Raw genomic sequence first — 26,540 nt, 5'->3', positions numbered from 1 at the left:
AGCACCACATTTCGAAAGCTTCTATTCTCTTCTTGTCCAAACTATTTATCGTCCATGTTTCACTTCCATACATGGCTACACTCCATACGAATACTTTCAGAAATGACTTCCTGACACTTAAATCAATACTGGATGTTAACAAATTTCTCTTCTTCAGAAACGCTTTCCTTGCCATTGCCAGTCTACATTTTATATCCTCTCTACTTCGACCATCATCAGTTATTTTGCTCCCCAAATAGCAAAACTCCTTTACTACTTTAAGTGCCTCATTTCCTAATCTAATTCCCTCAGCATCACCCGACTTAATTAGACTACATTCCATTATCCTTGTTTTGCTTTTGTTGATGTTCATCTTATATCCTCCTTTCAAGTTTTTATTTCTTCTCCATGAATTTTAATACCTACTCCAAATTTTTCTTTTGTTTCTTTTACTGCTTGCTCAATATACAGATTGAACAACATCTGGGAGAGGCTACAACCCTGTCTTACTCCCTTCCCAATCACTGCTTCCCTTTCATGTCCCTCGACTCTTATAACTGCCATCTGGTTTCTGTATAAATTGTAAATAGCCTTTCGCTCCCTGTATTTTACCCCTGCCACCTTTAGAATTTGAAAGAGAGTATTCCAGTCAACATTGTCAAAAGCATTCTCTAAGTCCACAAATGCCAGAAACGTAGGCTTGCCTTTCCTCAATCTTTCTTCTAAGATAAGTCGTAAGGTCAGTATTGCCTCACGTGTTCCAGTGTTTCTACGGAATCCAAACCGATCTTCCCCGAGGTTGGCTTCTACTAGTTTTTCCATTCGTCTGTAAAGAATTCGTGTTAGTATTTTGCAGCTGTGACTTATTAAACTGATAGTTCGGTAATTTTCACATCTGTCAACACCTGCTTTCTTTGGGATTGGAATTATTATATTCTTCTTGAAGTCTGTGGGTATTTCACCTGTTTCATACATCTTGCTCACCAGATAGTAGAGTTTTGTCAGGACTGGCTCTCCCACGGCCGTCAGTAGTTCCAATGGAATATTGTCTACTCCGGGGGCCTTACGCAATGAAATTTAGACAGCTATCACATAAGATTACGCTATTAGCTACATGTTGGAATGACGAAACACAGTGATGGAAATTAGTATAAAGAAACGTAGTTATTTATGAAAAAAAATGTTTGTTCAAGTATTTGGTATTGCACGCATTTTATCGTACAATTTATAACAAAGAAAAACAAAATACATTCCCATTTTACCATTAGTACTGGTACTTTAGAAATTTAATGAAACAAGACAACTTTAGAAGTGGAAGTTGATATAAACGAACTTCTGAATGTTGTTAGAATAATCTAACGTATACAATATACAATTATGACCTAGTATTTAGTCGAACCTTTAACATTAGTACTGGTACTTAAGAAATTTAATGAAACAAGACAGCTGTAGAGGCGGACATTGATATAAAGTCACTTACGAAACCGAGCGAGGTGGCGCAGTGGTTAGCACGCTGGACTCCCATTCGGGAGGACGATGGTTCAAACTCGCGCCCGGCCATCCTGATTTAGGTTTTCCATGATTTCCCTAAATTACTTCAGGCAAATTCCAGGCTGGATCCTTTGAAAGGCCACTGCCGACTTCCTTCGCCATCCTTCGCTAATCCGATGGGACCTATGACCTCACTGTTTGGTGCCCTCCTTCAAATCAACCAGCACTTACGAATGTTGTTAGAACAATCTAACATATACAGTGTATATACCACAACTATGACCTACTAATTAGTCGAACCTCTATTGTTCTTAATAACTGCGAAACTCGTCTTAAACTACGACTGTATCTCTTCTTCCGTGATTGAGGTTCACTCCACTCGAATTGTAGTTTTCAGCTCGGTCACAGTCCCAAATTGTCGTCAAACGAGTAAACACGTCGTGCAAGGATTCGACATAGATTCTCCATGGCATTCTTCTAGTCAGCTCAGAAGTGGAACTCCTTTATCATGAAACCACTACTTCGTCTTGGCAGACCTGTGACTCCCAGCGTTATTGTACTGGCATAGTAAACTGTCATCGTCGAATCCCTCATACATACGAACCAATTCAATGTCAAGCATTCCTGTATAATGATCGTACTTCATCTTGCAGTGCAGCCATGCTATGTTGGACGTACCATTAGCACAAGGTGCTTCCCAGATCTTATCTTTGTCACCGCCAATGTTTCTGCTCATCCGAACGTGCTCCTCTCTTTGGAGATCATGACAGTAATACCGAAAACCATCTGGCACATCGAAATTAAACTTCTTCTGATCACTAAAAATTGCTTCGTCCCATTCTGCGGTCCACGGTATACGTTCTTCTTCAAACGTCATTCGAGCCTCCTTATGCGCATTGTTTAAAGGTGACTTACGGTGCTGTTTCTTGATTCGCATCTTGAACCAGGATTTGTCTAACATGTCTGGAAGTGACTGATAACTGCAAAATGGTTCAAATGGCTCTGAGCACTATGGGACAACATCTGTGGTCATCAGTCCCCTAGAACTTAGAACTACTTAAACCTAACTAACCTAAGGACATCACACACATCCACGCCCGAGGCAGGATTCGAACCTGCGACCGCAGCACTGATAACTGCAGATCAACCACAATTTGAAAGGAGCACAAACCGTTGACTTTTCATTTATGCACAATCAAACGTGTATCTGATCCTGACAGTTTTCGTCTCCGGCCATATTTGCCATTTTTGCCAAACTGTGCACCCAATCGGACAAAATAATCAATAACACAAATGGAACCCCCTAATTTCTTAGTAATATGGTGATTAGACAGGCTTACTTCTTTGTACGCCTTAATACTTGCTTGCTCGTTACCCGATAGAGACTTTCCACGTGGCATTATCACAATAATTACCCCACGACGTTAGCAGACACACCTCCAAATTGTAACTCTAGCGACATGTTGACATTCACAATTGTGTGTGTCACCTAGTGGACCTGCCCTTATGCCACATCCCGCCCCTCCCCACCCGAAAGACCGCCTTTTTTTCAATTTTTAAGTACTCGGCCTAATTCTCATGGTGAAATGAGAATGTATTTTTTTTGTTCTGTTGTAAACTGTACCGGAAAAATGCGCGCAATACCAAATAAGTATTTTAATTACAATCTTGGAGGCGGGGGGATGGGACCATGAAACTTTTAGCTGTTTTAGTACTTCTTCACACATTATCCCTTAGATGTGACTAACTTTTCCAATGATGGATGACTTGCCGATGACCTTGATGCAAAAGTCTGAACTTGGGTTATCCAGGAAACATTCCCCTCGAAATTCATCTCGCAGTTTCTGTGTACTGGAGTACATCGATTACGCTGCGTAGTTTCCACGAGGTGCATTGTCTTGACAGCCTTCCATCACCTTCTCCGGCAGTAGTTAATCCACGTTTCCACTGCTTGCTTTGTTCCTTAGGCTCTCGGTCATAGTGACGCAGGACTGCTAATTCATGATGATTACGCTGCTAAAGAAGTCATCGGGATTCGCATGACAAGGCAGTAAAATTTCCGCTCGGGTTTGGCGACCGTCTTCAGTGGGTATGAGCTGCCACGGAACCCAGCTGCCGGTGACTTTTGCTATGTTCAAAACGTCATGCAAAATGTTGAAAACTGATTCATGACCGATTTCCACTCTTTGCACTCTACTTTCTATTATGATACGCCGGTATTCGAGTATCGGAGTCTCTTGTCTATGAGATGTTCTGTCACTTGAATGCTCATCATTGATCCTTTCTTTGGCGGCTTCGGAACCGTTTGTGAAACTTAGCAGCTGAGTCATATTTTAACGAGCCTGCTATAATGAGATCAAGAAACGTCGTGAGAAATTTCCCTTGCTTACTATTGCGCAGCGTAACTATGGGATACCGAGATGAACGCGTTCGAGACTATTGCTCAGTACATGAAGATGTAGCGGGGTGATCTTCTGTCTAAAACAGAGAGAGACTCCCTTTCTTGTATTAAACCTTTAAACTATCGGTTGTTATAAGTACACTGACGGAAAACCAATAGCAACACCAAGAAGGAGCTGTGCGACAAAAGCGGAAGTTGGTAGGCGTGTTTCTACGTATGAAAGGTGACGTTTATTCAGATTCGTGCCGGCCGTAGTGGCCGAGCGGTTCTAGGCGCTTCAGTCTGGAATCGCGCGACCCCCACGGTCGCAGGTTCGAATCCTGCCTCGGGCATGGATGTGTGTGACGTCCTTACGTTAGTTAGGTTTAAGTAGTTCTAAGTTCTAGGGGACTGATGACCTCACATGTTCAGTCCCGTAGTGCTCAGAGCCATTTGAACAATTTTTCAGATTCGCGCCAATCGCATAAGAATGGCGGTATTAGCATCACTACGAGGATGCAGATCAGGTTAGCTTTAAATACACGCTGCAACCGTCGTGAGCGTTAGTTACTTTTGAGGTTGGATGTGGTGGGTTGATGTTAGTCAAGAATGCCTTTAAGGCGACAAAAACGCCTTTATCAATACCTTACTGAGTTTGAACTAGGTCTTGTAATAGGGCTATGAGAAGTTGGATGTTCCTTCTGCGATACTGCAGAAAGACTTGGCAGGAATGCAGCCACTGTACAAACTCTTGTGTTATCCCACGCACCCTGACTGCAAATTTGTACGTTAATCTCGTGATTCGACTTGCTGAGCTGCCATTCATGAACAACAGTCCAGATGTTTTCCAACAGGATAACACTCTCTCACAACCGCTGTTGTAACCCAACATGATCTACAGAGTGTCGTCATGTTGCCTTGACCTGCTCGACCACCAGATCTGTCTCCAATCGAGCACATACGGGACAACATCGGGCGTCAACTCCAGCGTCATTCACAAACAGCATTAACCGTTCATGTACTGACTTAGGAAGTGCAACAGGCATGGAAATCCATCGGACCAACTGACTTCCGGCACTTGTACAATACAATTCAACTTCTGGTGGATACACGGGTTATTATTGTAGCACCACATCACATTTTCAATGGCTTATCTCGCACTTACATTAACCTGTGATCTTGTGATGTTAATCGCTTAAATATGTTACCTAGACAAATGTATTCCCTAAACTTCATTACTCTATATTAATTATTTTTCGGTGTCGCCGCTGTTTTCAGCCCCAGTATTTATCTTATAGATATAGAACGTTAAATTACTCAGAGATTCTCCGCTGCCAATAGAGAGGCTGTTGTAGTCAACTCGCCAAACTCACTGCCAAGAAGACGTGTATAAGCAGACTAGTTGAAAACATTTCCATAAGGCTTTGCGTAGCTAGGACATTAAACTATAGTAGTATGAGCGGTTAAGATGTTCTTCCTACTTAAATAACCTTGTCACTTCATTTATGTGCTGCTGGAACACAAATACATTTTTACAGGTAAAATGCTTTTCTTTTGTTCTGAATAGGCGTTAGTTGCTAACCTCAGTAGACAACATCTATTATGTTCTGTTGTATTGTTAATTGCGATCGACTTCTTGAGCCATGAGAATCGTCTTGCAGCATTGCTGTAGAAAGTATTTCGCTTACTGCTCAGGTAAATCTGGAGTAATAGTTCGAGTATAACAATTTTTATTTTCCTACAAGACAGTGCTAAACGCCAAGGCCAAACGTTAGGGTTGGAGGGATTCAGCAGGGAGTGAAGGTAAGGGTGCTCCCACAAACCTTGGCGGTTTGACAGGGTCAAATATTAGTTGCCCAACCTCGGGACGTGGCAGGGAATCTGAAACTCCACATGTTTACGTAGAACACGAGTTTCACTCGTCAATAACTTTTTTGCATATGAGCACAAAGACGTCAACTCTGTTTGAATAACATAACCAAAACTAAGTCTGATTACCCAATTATTATTGCGACCGTAGTAAGAAAAGAATTTAGTAACATTTTAACGATTGATGAAGCCAGAAAATTAAGACTGGGAGTATCTGGGCCTTTTTGTCACCAAGATGAAGATGTTTGAGGCGAAAACTAGAGACCATTGCAGAAGGTTCAAGGATATAATGTGTAGGGCAACATGTGATCGGACTAGCTGGGAGTACCGAGTTTATTACGGGTAGTGAAACGTTATCTCATCTACCGACATTCAGATGGTACCTGTTTGCGATTGTACACTAATCGGTTTGTACGTAACCCAGAGTCTTCCGCTATTTCTGCGTTGAAAGAGAGGCAACCACAAGCGCCAACAGGTTGCAAAGGCTGCCTATCTCTCGGGCGTCGGGCATCAACTCCATGCGTTCCATCCGTGCGCTCGAAGTTTTGAGGCGGTAAATTTTGGCGGAACGCTTTAATACGTTGACACAGCATTAGAATAAATGCCTTAATTTGTTGATCTAAAGAAGGAGATTAGTCACGTAAATTTTACCAAATGGAAATTAAGTACATATGGAAACGTACGGGGAATCCCAAGCCTCTACTGTTAAAATTACGCGGTCGGTAGATCCCATTTGGACTCTTAGGAAGTAATAGTCGGAAATTAATATTTATTTAATTACTGACATGAAAAATAGACATATTATAGCAAAAATTTAACCTTTTAGCAACTGCCGGCCGGAGTGGCCGTGCGGTTCTGGGCGCTACAGTCTGGAGCCGAGCGACCGGTACGGTCGCAGGTTCGAATCCTGCCTCGGGCATGGATGTGTGTGATGTCCTTAGGTTGGTTAGGTTTAATTAGTTCTAAGTTCTAGGCGACTGATGACCTCTGAAGTTAAGTCGCATAGTGCTCAGAGCCATTTGAACCATTTTTTAGCAACTCTTGTAAGTGCTGACTGCTAGTCACAATGAGTGCATTCCACCATTACAACTGACGCAACTGAGTACAAACACATTTGGCTTCATTGTTTGCATGCGTTTTGAACAATGTAGGTTTAGTTACAGGACTACTAGTTTCCTCTGCATTGCATTTTTCGAAGTGTGCATTCAATGCGCGAGCTGAAGCGTGCTTGTTGATTAATCTCCTCCGACAAGGTCCAATACCATCTCATCAAATTAGACTGTGCGAACAGTTCTATCTCGGCAGGTTCGGCCTCCTCTCTGTGTCTTGAAGGGTCCAGTTTTGCCGTAAGCTTCAACCTGCGACGGTAAACACGTCTTCCTGAACCTCACTGCGAAAGTTACCTCTGCAAACTCGTTAGGATTTCAGGGTTGTACATCTTGCTGCTTGATGCAGTAAACGAATCCTGGAATCTCCTGTAAGGAGTGATGAACTATACAGTGTTGTGAAATTCCACTGTGGGCATATTACAGACCATTGTGTATTTTTTTAAGCAGTGTTGGCAACTTCGATGCAGAAACCAGCTGTTTGTTATGAAACTGGAGCAGTTTATCATCACGAATCTCTCACACTGGTTCTCGTACAAGTCCTCGTAGCGCGTAAAATATCTACTACCCATTTCCTTCACTCACAATATTGAATTTGGGGGTCCTGTAACAACAGTATAATTTAGACCCTAAAACTCTGATATATCCCGTACGAAGATATTTTCAATATCTTAGCGCTGCGATACCGGTTTCATATGACGTAAGGACCAATCGTCATGCAGTTACAGAGTTTAGCATACAAATATTAGATCGTAGTTTTCGGATTGGCTTATGAAGGTACATCCATAATCTATCTTTGCGGACAAAAAGTAATTATTTTAAACTGTTTATTGCCATACATGTACAGTAGCGTAGAAACCTATTGTCATATTATAAGGGAAAAACATCGTGTCCTGTTATGCGAAGAAGTCCGTAAGTACCTGTTGCATGTCCTCGTGCGGCAGAAATTGCCAATACTTCAAGGTCTTTTTGAAGGGTCGAAGGCGTGGTAATAACGTGGTGAAGGATCAGGACTATAGAGGGTGCTAGAGTGTCTACCACTTGAGTTGATGTAACTTCTGCGTTGCGACATTTGCGATATGTGGAGGTGCGCTATCATGAAGCAGCAGCGCGCCTTGGCGTACCATTCGAAAACGGTGGTTTTCGACAGACCTTCTACCGTATACACATCCCTCTTTCTCCGATAGATATCTACCATTCTTTGCTCTTCGGCAGCCAAGAAAAGAACAGCAGCACGTTGAATGTGTTTGGACGCATTTGACAGTAATATCGCCATAGTTCACGAATCCGCATTTGCGACACGCACGTCGCAAAGACACGAATGCCTCACTAATTCCTTTCCTACATGGGAATACACGCATCGGAGTCTCGTATGTCGTATATACCCTCAAAGGAGTGATTAACTGCCGAGATAGAACTCTTCTCTCAGTGAAATTTCCCTCAAACGGAAACTTCTTGATCCGCCCTTACATATAAAACCAAATTACTGTGACTTTTCTTTTCATGTCAAAATAAAATTTTGCAGTTTATTTACTGATTTCAGCTGTAGTTTTAATGCAATTACTGACTGAATAAAAGTACTGGTTATAGGCGTTATGTGGTAGAGAATATGGCGGGACTCTACGTAGTGCTATCACCATTATTAGCGCTTCTGTGGTACCAGTAAATCCCCCACTCTTTAAAGGATTGAAGTCTGGTGCATAAAATAGCTTCAAACGTCTGTTAAGTATTTGAGAAAACGTGTATTGCTAGCCTACGGACACAGCTTACACTACGTCGTCCTGTTAGTAATACAGCGGAAATACGAAGTTTAAGTTTAACCTTATTGGTTTTGTACAGCTGGTGTCTATCGGATTTTATACCCTATGGGATGTTATTGGCCGGGCTCATTCAGCAGTCATGCTGTATACATTTTGACAAGTATCCTTTGAGTGTATTTAGTTTTATTGTGACATCACATCATTGTGGTTCAACTGACAACGTCGATAACTTCCCGAAACCTGGGACTCCGTAATTGTCCATCTGCGTTATGGAAATATAACCATTACAAACCTGAAAGTGCGTCTGTGCCGACGTGAAATGAGTAGTTGCCAATAAAACACCTTCATACAGCTACGCGGCTTTTGGAAACATCTCATTATTCTAACAATTTTTATGATAATTTGAATGTTTTGTGGGCGTTGAGTGATGTTACTGTGATTCGCGATGTCTCTGAGGTGTGGCTGCCCTCCCCAGAAAGTTGTTTGATAAATATTTGAGTTTAAGCATGTCAACGATACAAAATTTAGGGACGGTTTGACATTACGCTTAGAATTTATTAGAAGTCGCCAAATGGTGTGTAATTTGACCACCACTTTAAGCAAAAGCTTGTTTGTCACGCATCTCAATGTTTATGGCGTCGTATCTCCAAAGCTGTGTCGTACAATGACATAATTTTGCAGTTAAGGTCAGTGGTTATGTGGAGACTGTGTGCAAACAGTGTTGCGTGTAGAGTCGGTAGGACAGAAGTAATAAATTAAAACATCCTGCTTGATCCTAAAGTTTGACTGCATGAATAGCGAACATATAGTAAGCGATAAACTTCATTCAGATTGGTTCAAATGGCTCTGAGCACTATGGGACTTAACATCTGAGGGCATCAATCCCCTAGACTTAGAACTACTTAAACCTAACTAACCTAAGGACAGCACACACACCCATGCCCGAGGCAGGATTCGAACCTGCGACCGTAGTAGCAGCGCGGTTCTGGACTACAGCGCCTAGAACCGCTAGGCCACAGCGGCCGGCAAACTTCTTTCCTTTCATCATTTTGTGGAAGGGAGCTAATGTAAGCTACAAAAAGTTGTGTGAAGATTTGAAATTATGTGTAAAGTTTCTTGGAAGTTACTGAGTGCTCTGTTCCTCCAATAATGGATGAATAAATACGTGATATTTGCGTGTTGTCAGTTACGCTGTCCCAAGACAAACATACAGGTTCTTACTGTAATAATTATCTTATTGTGTTAATTTTTAATATACGATTATACCTCTTCATAAGGAGATTATGATACAATTTTAAATTTTTAACTTCGGTCAATAATTACGAAAAATATTGAAAATCAAATCTACAGTGCCCCTGAAAGCCGTTAGATAGGTGGCCTGCATCTCGTATTGAGTTCTGGATAAGAGTTTAGTAATGAAGACGAATAATTTTAGACAGGAAGTCGTTGATTTTTATGGACCAACTACATTTATTCTATTTTGGGATTGCATCTGTGATTCAACAGTAAGCAAATGCAGACGTCCCGGCTTCGATGTCCGGTGATCCAGTTGGCGTTTACTGCAGTGATATAGCCTCATCTTCTTGATGTCAAACGAGAAACTGATGAATTAAATAGGCAGTGGTATTGGCACTCACGTTACAGAAGTGGCGTCAGCTACATCATAAATGCTTTTATTTCCAAATGACGTACCCATTTTATAACTCGACTAGCTTGATAGTGTTACCCCTTACAAAACTTCTTAATATATCGCTCTGAAGTGTTAAAAATAAACCTAATAACATACTTAAAGAACAAGGAAACAATGAAGCCGGCCGGAGTGGCCGTGCGGTTCTAGGCGCTACAGTCTGGAGCCGAGCGACCGCTACGGTCGCAGGTTCGAATCCTGCCTCTGGCATGGATGTGTGTGATGTCCTTAGGTTAGTTAGGTTTAATTAGTTCTAAGTTCTAGGCGACTGATGACCTCAGAAGCTAAGTCGCATAGTGCTCAGAGCCATTTGAACCAACCATTTTGAAACAATGAAGTGCCCATTCTATTAATAGAAATCTCAGGGTTCCTTTCTTGGAAGGTGCTTGTTAATGATTTCGAGGAAAACTTAGCACCGGTAAGTGGATGTACTGGGATATCTTAGAACACGTCATTATTAAACAGTGATTGTCTTGTTGGTGAGGCCGCCATCGCACGGTTCCTGGTTGCGTCACGCTGTGCTAAGATATGCAGCCGGCTAGACAGGACAAGAGTAATGGCTCTGACTCAATGCCGTCGCTTACTCTCGTGACAAAAGTCTTCTGCAGACTTGCAACAGAGTGTAGTAGCAATGTTTCATATGACGCACACCTCTTCTCAAGTTTTCCGCAGTAGAGGTCTGTCGTGTCCCAGGTGCTATGCGAATCTTTCTCTGGACGCGACCAGCTAAGGGTTTGAGTTCTGTCAGTAGAATTGAGTTTTAGCAATAGTAGTTATTCTTTTCTCGCGATAAGAAGACAGATACTTGCAGAAAAATGTTACCTTCCAATGTATTTCAGAGTTGGCCTAATAATTTGTTTGTCTTCATCTCTCCCAGAAACTTCAAGTCCTACTCCCCTCTGGCTTGCAATGTTTCTGTCCCTTTGACAGAGCTCTCGTTCGTCCATTGTACCCTATCACTGACCCTCAGACGAGCACTGTGCGGCTCTCTCTCACAGTTGCCATGGCGGTCGGGATGTGTCTGGGGTGTCACTAACTGTGAAAGTCATCAGACGTGGTAACCATCAGCAGTTTTACATCGCTAGACAAACATAAAGACATTTTGCATAATAAGGCAGCGCTTGCACTCTTTGCATGCTTTTAAATGTGCTGAGACCCATCACCAGCTAGATCTGCACAGTCGACAGACAGCAACCCAAGAGGTGACGACACAATGCTCGCCATGACGGGCAACAGTCGCAGCCGGTTGCAAAAGTAAGGGAAGGTAGGCGTTCTATCCCCTGCTGTCACAGCCTCAGTGTCGTCAACATCTCGCTATCGTTGGATCCACAGTAATTTACCATGTTTTACACCCTTTTCAATCTGAGCACTTCGTTCTTGGTCTTCCAAACTTTTTGTTCCCTATTGGCTCTTGTACATATTGCATATTACCAGTATTTCCCTACAGCTTATGCCTATTTTCACAGAATTTTGAACATCTTGCAGCGTTTGTCATTGTCAAACGCTTTTTCCAGGTCGACAAATCGTATGAACGTGTCTTGATTTTTCTTTAGCCTTGCTTCCATTAACAACCGTAATGTCAGAATTGCCTGTCTGGTGACTTTACCTTTCCTAAAGCCAAACTGATCGTCATCTGACACATCCTCAGTTTTCTTTTCCGTTCTTCTGTATATTATTCTTGTCAGCAACTTAGACGCATGAGCTGTTAAGCTGATTGTACGATAATTCTCAAACTTGTCAGTTCGTGCAGTCTTCGGAATTGTGCGGATCATATTTTTCCAAAAGCCAGATGATATGTCGCCAGATTCATGCATTATACACACCAACATGAATAGTCGTTTTGTTACCACTTCCCCAATGATGTTAGAAATCCTGGTGGAATGTTATTTATGCCTTTGGCTTATTTGATATTAAGTCCTCCAAAGCTCTCTTAAATTCTGATTCTAATACTGGATATCCTATCTCTTCTAAATCGACTAATGTTTCTTCTTTTATCGTACCAGACAAATATTCCCCCTCATGGAGGCCTTCAATGTACTCTTCAACCTATCTGCCCTCTCCTCTGCACTTAACAGTGGAATTCCAGTTACAGTTTTAATGTTGCCGCCCTTGCTTTTAATTTCATTGAAGGTTGTTTCGACTTTTCTATATGCTGAATAGGTCCTTTTGACAATCATTTCTTTTTCGATTTCTTCACATTTTTCATGGAGCCATTTCGTTTTAGCTTCCCTGCACTTCCTATTTATTTCATTCCTCAGCGACTTGTATTTGTGTACTCCTGAATCCCCTGAACATTTTTGTACTTCCTTCTTCCATCGACCAATTAAAATATTTCTTCTGTTACCCATGGTTTCTTCGCAATTGTCTTCTTTGTACCTATGTTTTTCTTTCCAACTTCCGTGAGCGCTCTTTTAAGAGATGTCCATTCCTTTTCAACTGTACTGCCTACGAGCGGTTCCTTATTGCTGTATTTTTAGCCTTACAGATATTCAAGCGTATCTCTTCATTGCTTAGTACTTCCTTACCCCACTTCTTTGCATATTGTCTCTTCCTGACTAATCTCTTAAACTTCAGGCTACTCTTCGCCCATATTCTCCTGTAATCTTTTCTTCGACTCCCCCTACAATTCCATTCCAGTCACCCATGGCTATTAGATTTTCATCTCCCTTTACGTACTGTACTACACTTCCACTACTATACTTCCTCTATCTCTTTATCTTCAGCTTGCGACGTCGGCATATACGCCTGAACTGTCGTTATCGGGGTTGGTTTGCTGTCGATTCTGATAAGAACACCCTATCACCGAACTGTTCATAGTAACACACACTGTGCCCTACCTTCCTATTCATAACAAGTTCTGCTCTCATTATACCATTTTCTGATTCTATTGATTTTACCCTATGTTCATCTGACCAAAAACCCTTGTCTTCTTTCCATTTCACTTCACTGGCTCCTACTATATGTAGATTGAGTATTTGCATTTCCCTTTTCATATTTTCTAGGTTCCCTAAAACTTTAAAGCTTGTGACATTCCACGCCCCGACTCGTAGAACGCTATCCTTTCTTTGCTTATTCCATCTTTTTCTCATGGTCACCTATCACTTGCCAATGCTCTCCCGCAGATCCGAATTGGGGACTATTCCGGAATCTTTTGCCAATGGAGAGATCATCAGGACACGTTTTTTCAATTACAAGCCACATGCCCTATGTACACACGATATGTTTCTTTCATGCAATGGTTTCCATTGCCTTCTGCATCCTCATGCCATTGATCATTGTTGATTGTTCTGCCATTAGGGGCAGTTTCCTACCCCACAGACAAGAGAGTATCCTGAACCTCTGTCTCCTACTCCGCCCTCTTTCAAAAGGCCGTTGGCAGAATGAGGCTGACTTCTTATGCCGGAAGTCTTCGGGCGCCAATACAGATTATTATTCAAGATTTAAGCCGTGGCGGGTTTCGAACCCGGGACCGAGGACTTTTTTTTTTTTTACTAAACCCCCAGACCACGGGTGCAGTCCACATGAACTCACGAAAATTCAAAGAATTATTTATTGGCCATGTTGCTAATATATAATTCAGGCCGATGAAATAAAAACTTTGAGGTTTGCCGAAGACATTTCAATTTTGTCAGAGACAGCAAAGAACCTGGAAGCGCAGCTGAATGGAATGGACAGTGTTTTGAAAGGAGGATTAAAGAGAAACATCAACGAAAGCAAAACAGGCATAATGGAACGTAGTCGAATTAAATCAAGTGATGCTAAGGAAATCAGATTAGGAAACGAGTTACATTAAGTAGTAGATGAGTTTTGCTATTTGTGTAGGAAAACAACTGATGACGGCCGAAGTAGAGAGGATATAAAATGTAGACTGGCAGTGATAAGAAAAGCATTTATGAAGAAGAGAAATCTGTTAACATCGATAGATTTAAGCAAAATGGTTCAAATGGCTCTGAGCACTATGGGACTTAACATCTGAGGTCATCAGTCCCCTAGAACTTAGAACTACTTAAACCTAACTAACCTAAGGACATCACACACATCCATGCCCGAGGCAGTATTCGAACCTGCGAGCGTAACGGTCGCGCGGTTCCAGACTGTAGCGCCTAGAACCGCTCGGCCCCTCCGTCCGGATAGATTTAAGCGTTGGGAAGTTTTTCCTGAAGGTATTTGTCTAAAGTGTAGCCATATATGGAAGTGAAACATAGATGATAAAGACTTTAGTTAAAAGAGAATAAAAGCTTTCGAAATGTGGTGCTACAGAAGAATGCTGAAGATTAGATGGGTCGATCACGTAACTAATGAGGAAGTACTGATTAGAACTGGAGAGACAAAAAATTTGTGGCACAACTTGACATGAACAAGAGCTCGGTTGATAGGACACATTCTGAGACATCAAGGGATCACCAGTTTAGTATTGGAGGGAGTCTGGGAGGTAAAAATCGTAGAGGGAGACTGCAACAATAGCAGTGTTCGACCAGTAACATTTGTAATTCTTGCACATTTTACAAACGTTGAAGTGCTCCCCCAGATTCTCTAAAGAATCGAACTCCCATTTATGAAATAGCTACAAGATTACTTTACAAATGAGTTAATGTGTTGAACATTTGACGTGAAGTATGTAAGTGAGAAAGAGTTTATAAAATGTTTGAAATAACGTTTAAAATTAAAGTGCAAAGTCGTTAAGTGCGCTTATTATGAAACATAGGATTAACGTGGTGTGCGCAATTTAGGCTCCATTTTAAGCAAAAGCTAGTTTTTCACACATCTCTACATTTTCGTCGTTATATCTCCTGAACTGCGTGTCGTAAAATGATACAATTTTGCAGGCACATTCAGTAATATATGGAGACACTTTTTGCAAAGTGTGTTACGAAGTTAGTTAGTAATAAGAAGTAATCAATTAATAAGTCATCCATGCTGCTGAAGTTTTACCGTGCTCCACTTGAAGCAAAAGCTAGTTCTTCACGCATATTCTTGCTACGACGTCATAAATATAAATTATATAATTTGCATTACTCTGGCAGCTACAGTGCCGTCTCTCCCAAACGTCAGCTAGCTATTCACTCGACTGAGCATCAGCCATCATTTTGCCAATGACCTCGTATCGTGGCTTACCTGACGGAGACGAGGAAGTTGGAGGCGCGTCCGGTCGATCCGACGAACTTGAGTAGGCAGACGGTGCACAGGAAGATGATGAAAGGCCGCATGCAGTCTACGGGGCACGCCCCCTGCAGAACCTCGCCCCCGCTCTCGGCGATCAGCGAGCCGTTGACGCCGACTCGCGGCACGCACGAGCAGTCACTGAACACCTGCGGTGGACATTACAAGCTCCTCTAATACTGAACCAACTCTTTTCCTCCAAGAGACATTGTAAACCAGATACAGAAATGTTTTCAGATATCTAGCTACAAACTTATATGCGATGTCGTGCTTATCGTTTCTTTTTCTGCTGTTTAACACGGCACACAGGCAGTTGAATGGTGCAGTGATTACAGTGGTAAACAATATTCTTTGGCGTTTTTCATTTTATGCTTCTTTATCGCTCAGTGAAAGCTATTATCTGAGGCAATGGGGAAGAACTTTGCATCAACGGTGAGTGCTCTGTGGTAATAAGAAAATCCTTTGACTTTAGAACTGGAGACATTGATCTCTCACATTATTTCTCGAAACGTCGTTAGTGACATGCTCATAAGAAACAACTAAACAGAAATGGCGGAAATTATTTCCGCAACTTGCACATGTCATTCCTATATCACGACAACTACACCGGTGAGCCGAAACGTGCTCAAAAGGGTATTGGTCCAGCTTTGGAACTCATTGTAGCAGCCGTTTTGACTGGTATTGACTCGATAAGTGACTGATAGGTTTCTGGAAGTACGCGTTATCAGATGTTTACTCATAGGTAACACAGGAGGTCGGTAGTTTGTGAGCGCGGAACCGGCGTCCGATACTGTCCCAGATGTAGCCTATCTGGTACAGATCAGGCGAACTTTGTGGCCAAGACAATAGCGTGAGTTCAGTATCATGCTACTCAAATCACGGTAGCACGATTCTGACCTTGTGACAAGGACAGTTAGCCTTCCGGAAGATGCCATCGTCGTCGGGGAACACATCAAGCCTGATGAAACAGCTTTCGTAAATCATCGTTGCCATGGTGCCCTCGAGTACTACCAAATGTCTCACGGAAGCCCAAACACAAAATATGTAACTGCCTACGTCCGTGATGCGGTGGATGTTTCGGGCAGCCGTTAACCTGAATGACGGCGTATGCGGACACGACCATGGACCTAGAGTAACAATAAAAGTGGTTCACCTAACCAGGCAACACGTTTCCATTGATTCAATGTCCAATTTCAATGATCTCGTGTCCACTGCAATCGTAACTTTGATGTCGTTCGGTCTTGGGAGTACGTAGGGGTGATCTGCTACGGATCTCCACGTTCAACAAAATGCGCTAAACGGTGTATCTCAGAAGATACTTGTGCTTTCAACCACTTTACAGAGACACTTAGGACAGAAGCACGCCAGTAGCCGAGATGGTTGTTTGTAGGCACCATTTCATGACGATCTACCCTTTGCCAGAGTCGCTTACGTCGGTAGATTTCACTATATGCGGTCCATATAGACGCTAGGATGATTCCCCATTCGCACCTGTTCTGCTTACCACATCACGTGCCCGAAACACCACGAGGAGGATTTCATTCTTGCGGTGGTCATTTTTTCTGCTCTTCCGTGTAATTTCTCAGTTAAACGGGCAGTCTCGTTTCTTCGGCGTCGAGATAGTGTGTATAACGCACAACTGAAGACGCAGGCAGTAAAAGATTTGAAAAGTTGAAGAGTTCACCAGGAGAGAGGAGGTGAAAGAAGGAGATATCAAGCCAGTGCGTAGACTAACGACTAAAAATTCTTGTCATTAAAGACATGCGGTCAGTGGTGTGCCGGACTCACCCTGGTGCCGTTGTCGTTGACGTAGGAGGAGAGGCAGCCGGCGTGGCAGGCGGACACGAAGCTGGTGCGGCCGTCGGCGGTGCAGACGGGGGAGTACGTGACGTAGTCGCAGTGGCAAGCCGCGTTGCACTCCGTCAGCGTCGACAGCCTGCCAACAGCGCCCCGCTCAAAAGCCTGCCCACACAACCCCGTAAGTCCAAAGAAATTTCGAGACTAGATTAATAAAGAATAGGGATGATTTAATATGACAGGTGTACAATGCACAAAACGGTCATTAAGCCACGTGAAGCTGCCAGAGAAGCCATTTTTTGTCTGATCGTTGATCCTTACTTCATCGTTTTGTGGTAGGTTCGTAATGATAACATCAAATTTCGTCACACGTGACGATTTTCTTCGCAAAACAACCGTTTGCGTTCCGTATATCAGCCAAGTCGCGGTAGGCGTCCACGCGTCTTTCTTTTTGTGCAGGAATCAAGGTGACAAAATTTGCACACACTTTTCTCTTCTTGAAAACCTTCCGAAGAGTGTCTTAAACACTAAATTTAGAGACGTTACTCCATCGCGATTTCTGACACAACAGCTTTGAAACACTACGGTCCCACGTCCACTGCTGAACACTGTCTGCTCACAACTGACTGGTCGAATCCACATCCTTTGTTTACAACTGTTAGCTCACGTAGTTACTGAGTACATGTCGCTCATACGCCACAAATAAAACCACTCTTGGAACTTTATAGACGGTCGGTGTATAACTAAGTTGTCTACAGAGAACGTTACGTTATTTACGACGATCACGTTGATGCCTATTGAATCCAGTGAATAACATCTATAGTGTAGGTATGAAGCCCAAGTTGATGGTAATTTTGGGCATACATTGTTTCCTAAAGTTATTGAAGTTTAACTAATTGTGTTACGAGTGTGTAATTCACTGAAACGGAGACAACAGTATTCACTAAGGTACATGTATTTGTGCTTTGGGATCATTTTGACCATCGCCAACTTAAGTTGTCATTGCAATGACTTGAAACAGCACGATTTTAAGGTTTCTAGTCATAAACTTACCAGCTACATTACTTTCTTATTATGCACCGGTTTAGCAGTCTTCCGACTGAAGAAAGCAAGAACAACAACAACAACAACAATAACCGTAGTTCACGAGTCTGTCGCAGGAGACCTATTGCATAGAACATATACTTGATCCGACACCAAATGAGAATCATCCAAGTTATGACCAATCGATATAATGAACATAATTCACTTACCTGTAGAGGCTAAGCTATGCACTGAATTAACCTGGTGTAAATATAGCTACCACCAATAAAAACTGACAATTATTTTGATCTTAATCGACCCGGAAATATGAGATACGAAAGAGTAAGCTTCACGTTTCCTCGAGCCCGATCGTACTTTCTTGACGTTGTTCAGGATCTGGTGGGACGGTAGCTTTAATCAGAGGTCGTACGGAGGTGGTAGGCCAGATAAGTAAAATTCTTTGGAGGAACTTTCTGGAATATTCCTTTTTCAGAAAAGTAGGAAAACGTTTCCCAGCAAATTGCTAATGTTTGTCAGACCGGTACTAGAACCCGGGACGTTGCCTTTCGCGAGCTATGCTCGTGCCTAATCTCTCCAAACAATAACAAAAGATCGTATTTAATTGTATGAACACTCCACACGTTTGAAACAAAACATTAAATCTTCAGTAACTGAGCGCCATGAATTCTGTTATCACGAAGTAGATTTACGTTAAGGCAGTAATTATTAGTACATGCCGTCGAAATCCGTTACAACGAGCTAAATTCCAACGGATGTTACTGCTACAGGCTCCCGGGTATATGGATTTCAGCTAGCCTGCAACGGATTGTGGGGACAGTAAACAACTCTCTTGGAGCTGCCTTGACCATATTTTTGTTTTTGTACTGCCCATCAACCAACGGGAAATGACATAAAGGCAATATTATGAAAATGGAATAGGAAATATATGAAGAGGAGACGGGAGGTACCGCGAGAATAATTTGACAGAGCAATGAAAGAGCAAAGTGAAAACTAGGTCACCTTGAGTAGACAACACTCCCCCAGAATTACTGAATCCTTGCCGGCCGGAGTGGCCGAGCGGTTCTAGGCGCTACAGTCTGGAGCCGCGCAACCACTACGGTCGCAGGCTCGAATCCTGCCTCGGGCATGGATGTATGTGATGTCCTTAAGTTAGTTAGGTTTACGTAGTTCTAAGTTCTAGGGGACTGATGACCTCAGAAGTTAAGCCCCATAGTGCTCAGAGCCATTTGAACCATTTTTTTACTGAATCCTTGGGAGAGCCCGCAAACACAAAACTATTTCTCGTGGTGTGCTGATGTGCGAGATATGTTAGAGAGGTGGATCACCCTAAGATTTTAAGAATGTAAGAATTTCGATTACGAAGATAGCAGGAGGTGAATGTTAGCGAACCATCAGTTTAATAAGTCATTGTAGCAAAATACTGACAGGAATTATATATAAAGAATGGAATGACCAGTAGATACCGACGTCGGGGAAGATCAGTTTGGGTTCCGGAGAAATGTAGGAACACCCGAGGCAATACTGACCATATAACGTATCTTAGAACATGGACTGAGGAAGGATAAACCTATTTTTACAGCATTTATAGCTTTGGAGAAGGCTTTTGACGGTGCTGACTGGACTACACTCTTTGAAATTCTGAAGGCAGCAGTAACAAAATACAGGGAGCGAAAGGTTATTTACGACTTCTACAGAAACCAGATTGAAGTTATAAGAATCGAACAACATGAAAGGGAAGCAGTGGCTGAGAAGAGAACGAGCAGATTTGCAGCCTCTCCCAGATGTTACTGAATCTGCACATTGAGCAAACAATAAAGAAAATTAAGGAGAAATCTGGAAAAGAATTTAAAGTACAGGGAAAGAAATAAAAATTGAAAAATTCCTAATGACAATGAAATTCTGTCAGAGACTAAAAGGAACTGAAAAAGCAGTTGAAGGCAATGGGCAGTGAAAATAGGTTATGAGATGACATCAACAAAAGTAAAATAAGGGTAATGGAATGTAGTCAAATGTATCAAGCGATGCTGAGGAAATTAAATTAATAAATGATACAATAGAAGTAACGGATTAGTTTTTACTATTTGGGTAGCAAAATAAGTGATGATGGTCGAAGTAGAGAGGATAAAAAAAATCAGGTTGGCAATAATAGAGAACGCATTTCTGAAAATGAGGAATTTGTTAATATTCAACACAAATTTAAGTGTTGGTAAGTCTTTTCTGAAATTATTTGTCTACATTGTAGCCCTGTACGGAAGTGAAACTTGGTCGATAAACAGTTCAGATTTGCAGAGAGTAGAAGCTTTTGAAATGTGGTGTTACAGAAAAATGCTGGCGGTCAGATGGATAGACCGAACTGAGCGAAAAAGAATTTTACAGGACAACTTAACTGAAGGGAAGGAACAGTTATTAGTGCACGTCCTAAGGCATGAGGGAGTAGTCAGCTTAGTGGTGGAGGTAAATGTCGGGTAACAACTTTAGAGGGAGACTCATAGGTGAGTTTCGGCTGTATTGAACTCACTCCATCAGAATTTGGCCACTACAAAACCCCTAAAGCAAGTCCCAAAAGTGGCTCAAAGTATGAAATTTGTTGAACAATTAGAAGAGGGAATGTCGTGATATAAAAAACCAGAACATTTGCTCCCAGATTAAAGCGAATTTATAGCGCAATAGTTCACCATAGAATAAAGCTGTCACCAAATCTAATGTTGGCTTGATATTACTGTGGTTCAGCAGACATGATTCTATTGTAAGCAGTATGCCCTTTCCTTCGTCTTACCTTCGAAATGGCGTACCTAACGAGATACCTGCTTAACGTGGACCCCTAACCACGTTGGAACTTGACGTTTCTCAACTGTACAAATCAAAGGTGAAAGCAGCAGCAACTGACAGAGAAAATCCTCAATATCCGTGTAAGAACGTACGCAGATTCTGGCACCCACCTGAGCACTTAGCGACTTACAGTACAGCGCAAGGAAATGATAAATGGGCTCACTCACTCTCCAGTGGGCAGCAGGGTCTTGTGCGTGTCCTCGCTGGTGTTGCAGCCGAGGAAGACATAGGAGACCATGCCCATGACGGTGATGATGCCGACGATGACGTTCCAGGCGGCCATGTAGCGCGCGCGCGGCCTGAACTTGGAGATGACCAGACCCGAGGTGAGGATGCCCACGGCCGAGAACAGCAGACCCACCGTGCCCGTCACCAGGCTCGAGACGCTGGCCGACTGCCGGAACTGCGTCTCGATGTACTTGGGCATGAAGATCCAGTAGGGCGCGTAGCCCACGAAGTAGAAGATGCCCGCCAGGTTGTTGCACATTAGCGTCGCGTTTCTCAGCAACCGCCAGAAAGTCTTGACCATGTCTGTTGGGTACATGAGAAGCAAGTAACAAAAAAAAATGGCTCTGAGCACTATGGGACTCAACTGCTGAGGTCATTAGTCCCCTAGAATTTAGAACTAGTTAAACCTAACTAACCTAAGGACATCACAAACATCCATGCCCGAGGTAGTATTCGAACCTGCGACCGTAGCGGTCTTGCGGTTCCAGACTGCAGCGCCTTTAACCGCACGGTCACTTCGGCCGGCCAGCAAGTAACAGTTTTATAGCTACATTGCTGATGATAGGCTCAGCTATTACGTTTTGAATATGATGTACTGGTTGGTCTACTGGTCCTTGACCATTTTCACCAGCTGCAACATAGTCGCGTATATCAACAGTGATCCACTACTGTCAAATGTTTTTATTCCAGTCTTTGATCACAATATCAATTCTTTTGACGATGTCCGGTTTCAGTCAGTAATGACCATCCCCAGATCACTTTAGGACATGGTGTAGAAAAGATCTGAGGATGGTCATTACTGACAGAAACCGGTCATCATCAAAAGAATTGGTATTGTGATCAAAGACGGGAATAAAAAACACTTGACCATTTTCTCACACTCAACGCAACTAAAGACGTGTGCCCCATATACGAGAGGACTTGAAAAAGTGTGTTACACGTTACACTGAGGTGAAAAAAAGTCATGGGATACACCAAATATCGTGTTGGACCTCCTTTTGCCAGGCGCAGTGCAACAATTCGACCTGACATGGACTCAACAATTCGTTGGAAGTCTCGTGCAGAAATATTAAGTCATGCTGCCTCCATAGCCGTCCATAATTGCGGAAGTGTTGGCAGTGCAGGATGTCGTGCACGAGGTGACGTCTCGATTATATCCCACAAACGTTATATGGGATTCACGTCGGGCGATGTGTGTGGCCAAAGCATTCGCTCGAATTGTCCATTCGTTCTTCAAATCAATCGTGAAAAATTGTGGCCCGATGACATGACATCGTTGTTTGAAAACGTGAAGTCCATGAATGGCTGCAAATGGGAGTCCAAGTAGCCGCACATAAACAGTTCCATTCATTGATTGGTTCGGTTAGACCAGGCGACTCCGTCCTTTCCATGTAAACACAGCCCACACCATTATGGAACCACCAACACCTTGCGCAGTGAAGATGGACCAGAGTGCCCGGTCCATTCCATCATCAGTTCTTAATGATTGAAATCGGAACTCATCTGAGCAGGCCAATGCTTTCTAGTCGTCTAGGGTCCAACTGATTTGGTCACGAGCCCAGGAGAAGCGCTGTAGACGGTGTGTTCCTAGCAAAGGCTCTCGCGTCTTGCGTCTACTGCCATAGCCGATTAACCACAAATTTCGCTGCACTGTCCTAACGGATACATTCGTCGTACGTCCTACATTGATTTCTGCGGTTTTTTCAACCAGTATTGCTTGCCTGTTAGCACTGACAACTCTATGTAGACACCGTCGCTCTTGGTTGTTAAGTGAAGGCCGTCGGCCACTGCGTTGTCCATGGTGACATCTAAAGCCTGAAATTTGGTGCTCTTGGTACACTCGAGACACTGTGAATCTCCGAATACTGAGTTCCCTAACGATTTCCAAAATGGAATGTCCAGTGCGTCTAGGTCCAGCTACTATTCGATGTTCAACGTCTGTTAAATCAGTCATGCAACCATAACCACGTCGTAAACCTTTTCACATGCAATCACCTGAATACAAATGACAGCTCCGCCAATGCAGTGCCCTTTTATACCTTGTTTACGTGATACTCCCGCCATCCCTATAAGTGTACATCGTTATCCCAAGACCTTTCTCACCTCGATATATGACACACATAAAGTAACTAATCATCGTCATTATCCACAAATAAAATCGTTGTACACTATTAAATATTGTAAAAATTGTCGTACATATTTCACAAATCAAATTACACATCCTAAGCTCAATTGTTCTGCTTGCGGAGGCGCGATCTTGTATGCACACAGACATCCATTCCTCTGGCGTGCCACAGGGGAGTGTTACTGGGCCATTGCTTTTCACATATGTATATAAATGACCTCGTAGATAGTGTCGAAAGTTCCATACGGCTTTTCGCGGATGATGCTGTAGTATACAGAGAAGCTGCAGTATTAGAAAATTGCAGCGACATGCAGGAAGATCTGCAGCGGATAGGCACTTGGTGCAGGGAGTGGCAACTGCTCCTTAACATAGACAAATGTAATGTATTGCGAATATGTAGAAAGAAGGATCCTTTATTGTATGATTATATGATAGCAGAACAAAGATTGGCAGCAGTTACTTCTGTAAAATATCTGGGAGTATGCGTACGGAACGATTTGAAGTGGAATGATCATATGAAATTAACAGTTGGTAAGGCAGGTGCCAGATTGAGATTCATTGGGAGAGTCCTTAGAAAATGTAGTCCATCAACAAAGGAGGTGACTTACAAAACACTCGTTCGACCTATACTTGAGTATTGCTCATCAGTGTGGGGTCCGTACCTGGTCGGGTTGACAGAGGAGATAGAGAAGATCCAACGAAGAGCGGCGCGTTTCGTCACAGGGTTATTTGGTAAGCGTGATAGCGTTACGGAGATGTTTAACAAACTTAAGTGGCAGACTCTGCAAGAGAGGCGCTCTGCATCGCGGTGTAGGTTGCTGTCCAGGTTTCGAGAGGGTGCGTTTCTGGATGAGGTGGCGAATATATTGCTTCCCCCTACTTATACCTACCGAGGAGATCACGAATGTAAAATTAGAGAGATTCGAGTGCACACGGAGGCTTTCCGGCAGTCGTTCTTCCCGCGAACCATACACGACCGTAACAGGAAAGGGAGGTAATGACAGTGGCACGTAAAGTGCGATCCGCCACACACCGTTGGGTGGCTTGCGGAGTATAAATGTAGATGTACATGTACATGTACTGTTCGGCGTGTCGCTAGCAAGTTTGGCGCACAACTAGCTACTGAAATGGACTGCAAGAATCGCTTCCCTGGGGTGTCATTCGACGCTAAGTTGATGGCCCAGGAAGTGATTCGCCTCCGTTTCATTTTTCAAATATACTCCAAAAAATTAATATAAAATAAAATTGTGGTGATAGTTTGTTATTGAGAAGTTTTTCCCCATGATTATAAAAGAAACCTGAAATATTCTGTATTAATAATTGAATAACGAAATTGCTGGATTGGACACTCTGATCACCTTCTACCACGGCAGCCACTCAGATTAAAAGACTGTTAAATTGGCACAGTTTTCCACGGTAGTTGTAATCGTAGCACCAACTCTAGTTCGTACCTCATTCCACCTCAGTACGTCAAGGATTAGCCACTGCAATTTCGCTCAGATTTGATATCAAGGGTAGGAATAAATCTTGTGACCCCCAGAGTAAGAGTCCTTTCGAAGTGCTACAAGGCTTATCGACTTACTAGGGTCTTCGCGATGCAACACCTGTCATAGTGTCCGAGAACCGTGCCGGAGCGCCACGCGCCGAACACACACAACAACCTACAGGTGCATCGGTTATCAAAAAAATGGTTCAAATGGCTCTGAGGACTATGGGACTTAACATCTGAGGTCATCAATCCCCTAGAACTTAGAACTACTTAAACCTAAGGACATCGCACACATCCATGCCCGAGGCAGGATTCGAACCTGCGACCGTAGCGGTCGCGTGGTTCCAGACTGTAGCGCCTAGAACCGCTCGGCCACCACGGCCGGCGTATCGGTTATCGCTCAGTGCCGGACAAAGTGCTTGAATCCCACGTGAAAAACCCTGCGCTTTGGTGCAAACGGAATCACTACCTTCTTAGTGTTGCATCGAGGTGAACAGGCCTCTGTTTTCGCCAGTTGCGACCAGTGAATGAAGGGCGCCTCACCTGAGAGCGACGTCCGGTGTTGCTCCTGCGCCGCCCTGAGCGCCTCCTTGTCGCCCTGCGCCTTCAGCCTCTCCTGCTCGATGAGGCGGCGCACGGCGGCCCGCGGCAGCTGCTTGGGGAACATGCCGGTCAGCGTCGACATCACGAACAGCACGCCCGCCATGATGACCCACCCTGCAACAGCAAACAGCCATCTTGCTCCAGTCGCCGCAGTCGGCAAACAGTGTTGCTGTGCTGTGCAGATACATAGCAGCAACGCATTGTTGTTCGTAGTCCTTCCGGACAGATAGAAGAATGATTTTTCCAATTCAAAACCTCCAGCGTTGCCTCTGAGTTCTCGTTGGGACTGCATTTTGGATGTCTTGGTGAGCCACCTATTTTATCCAGTAGATAATATCAGGTTAGCATAGCGCTACTGAGGAAGAAACGTGACCACCCACAACACCTAGAAGATAAGGAGATGTTCAAGTCCTGGGCGATCCTTACATACGTCGGCAACCTTTCGTCTAAAGTAAGCTGGATCCTAAGAAAAGATCAAGTTACAGTAATCTTCTGGTCATTGGCGAAGATTGGTGCCCTCCTCGGTTCGTTAAAGTACGATCCAGGTCTGCAGAAGGCTGTAATTTACAAAATTCCTTGCCCCTGGGACGAAGCTTAGATAGATACCATAGGCGAGGTGGAGTGCATGGCGTTCCAGCATTTGAAGGGATTTGTAGAAGGTAGGAGGGGCGGAGATCCAGGCGGGATGGGCATAGCAAAGGATATGGCGGATGAGGGATTTATAGGTATGGAGGATGGTGGAGGGGTCCAGACCCCATGTGCGACCAGAAAGGAGCTGGAGGAGACGTAGTCGGGAGCGTGCCTTGGCTTGGATTGTTCAGAGGTGGGGGCTCCAGGAGAAGCGACGGTCAAGGGTGACGCCAAGGTACTTTGAAGGTGGAGGTGAGGTTGATAGGACGGCCGTAGGTGGTAAGATAGAAATCAAAGAGACGGAAGGAAGGGGTGGTTTTGCCAACAATGATTGCCTGGGTCTTTGAAGGTTTGACCTTGAGA

The 26,540-nt window shown here is 43.3% G+C and overlaps 1 protein-coding gene across 1 annotated transcript in view; it reads right to left on the bottom strand.

The window, feature by feature from the left end:
- Positions 1 to 26,540, bottom strand: part of LOC126416470 (solute carrier organic anion transporter family member 74D-like) — a 100,872-nt gene that overhangs the window by 20,251 nt on the left and 54,081 nt on the right. Inside the window, exons 6-9 of the mRNA XM_050084209.1 lie at positions 25,488 to 25,661; positions 21,270 to 21,633; positions 17,221 to 17,368; positions 15,388 to 15,581 (exon numbers count right to left, since the gene is read on the bottom strand). Coding sequence (XP_049940166.1) covers positions 15,388 to 15,581; positions 17,221 to 17,368; positions 21,270 to 21,633; positions 25,488 to 25,661 — 880 coding nt within the window. The remainder of the gene's footprint in view (positions 1 to 15,387; positions 15,582 to 17,220; positions 17,369 to 21,269; positions 21,634 to 25,487; positions 25,662 to 26,540) is intronic.

This window comes from Schistocerca serialis, chromosome 1 (genome assembly GCF_023864345.2).
Source record: "Schistocerca serialis cubense isolate TAMUIC-IGC-003099 chromosome 1, iqSchSeri2.2, whole genome shotgun sequence".
Taxonomy (NCBI): Eukaryota; Metazoa; Arthropoda; class Insecta; order Orthoptera; family Acrididae; genus Schistocerca; species Schistocerca serialis.
Note: the sequence above shows the minus strand (reverse complement) of the source record. Positions and strands in the feature narration are given on the sequence as shown.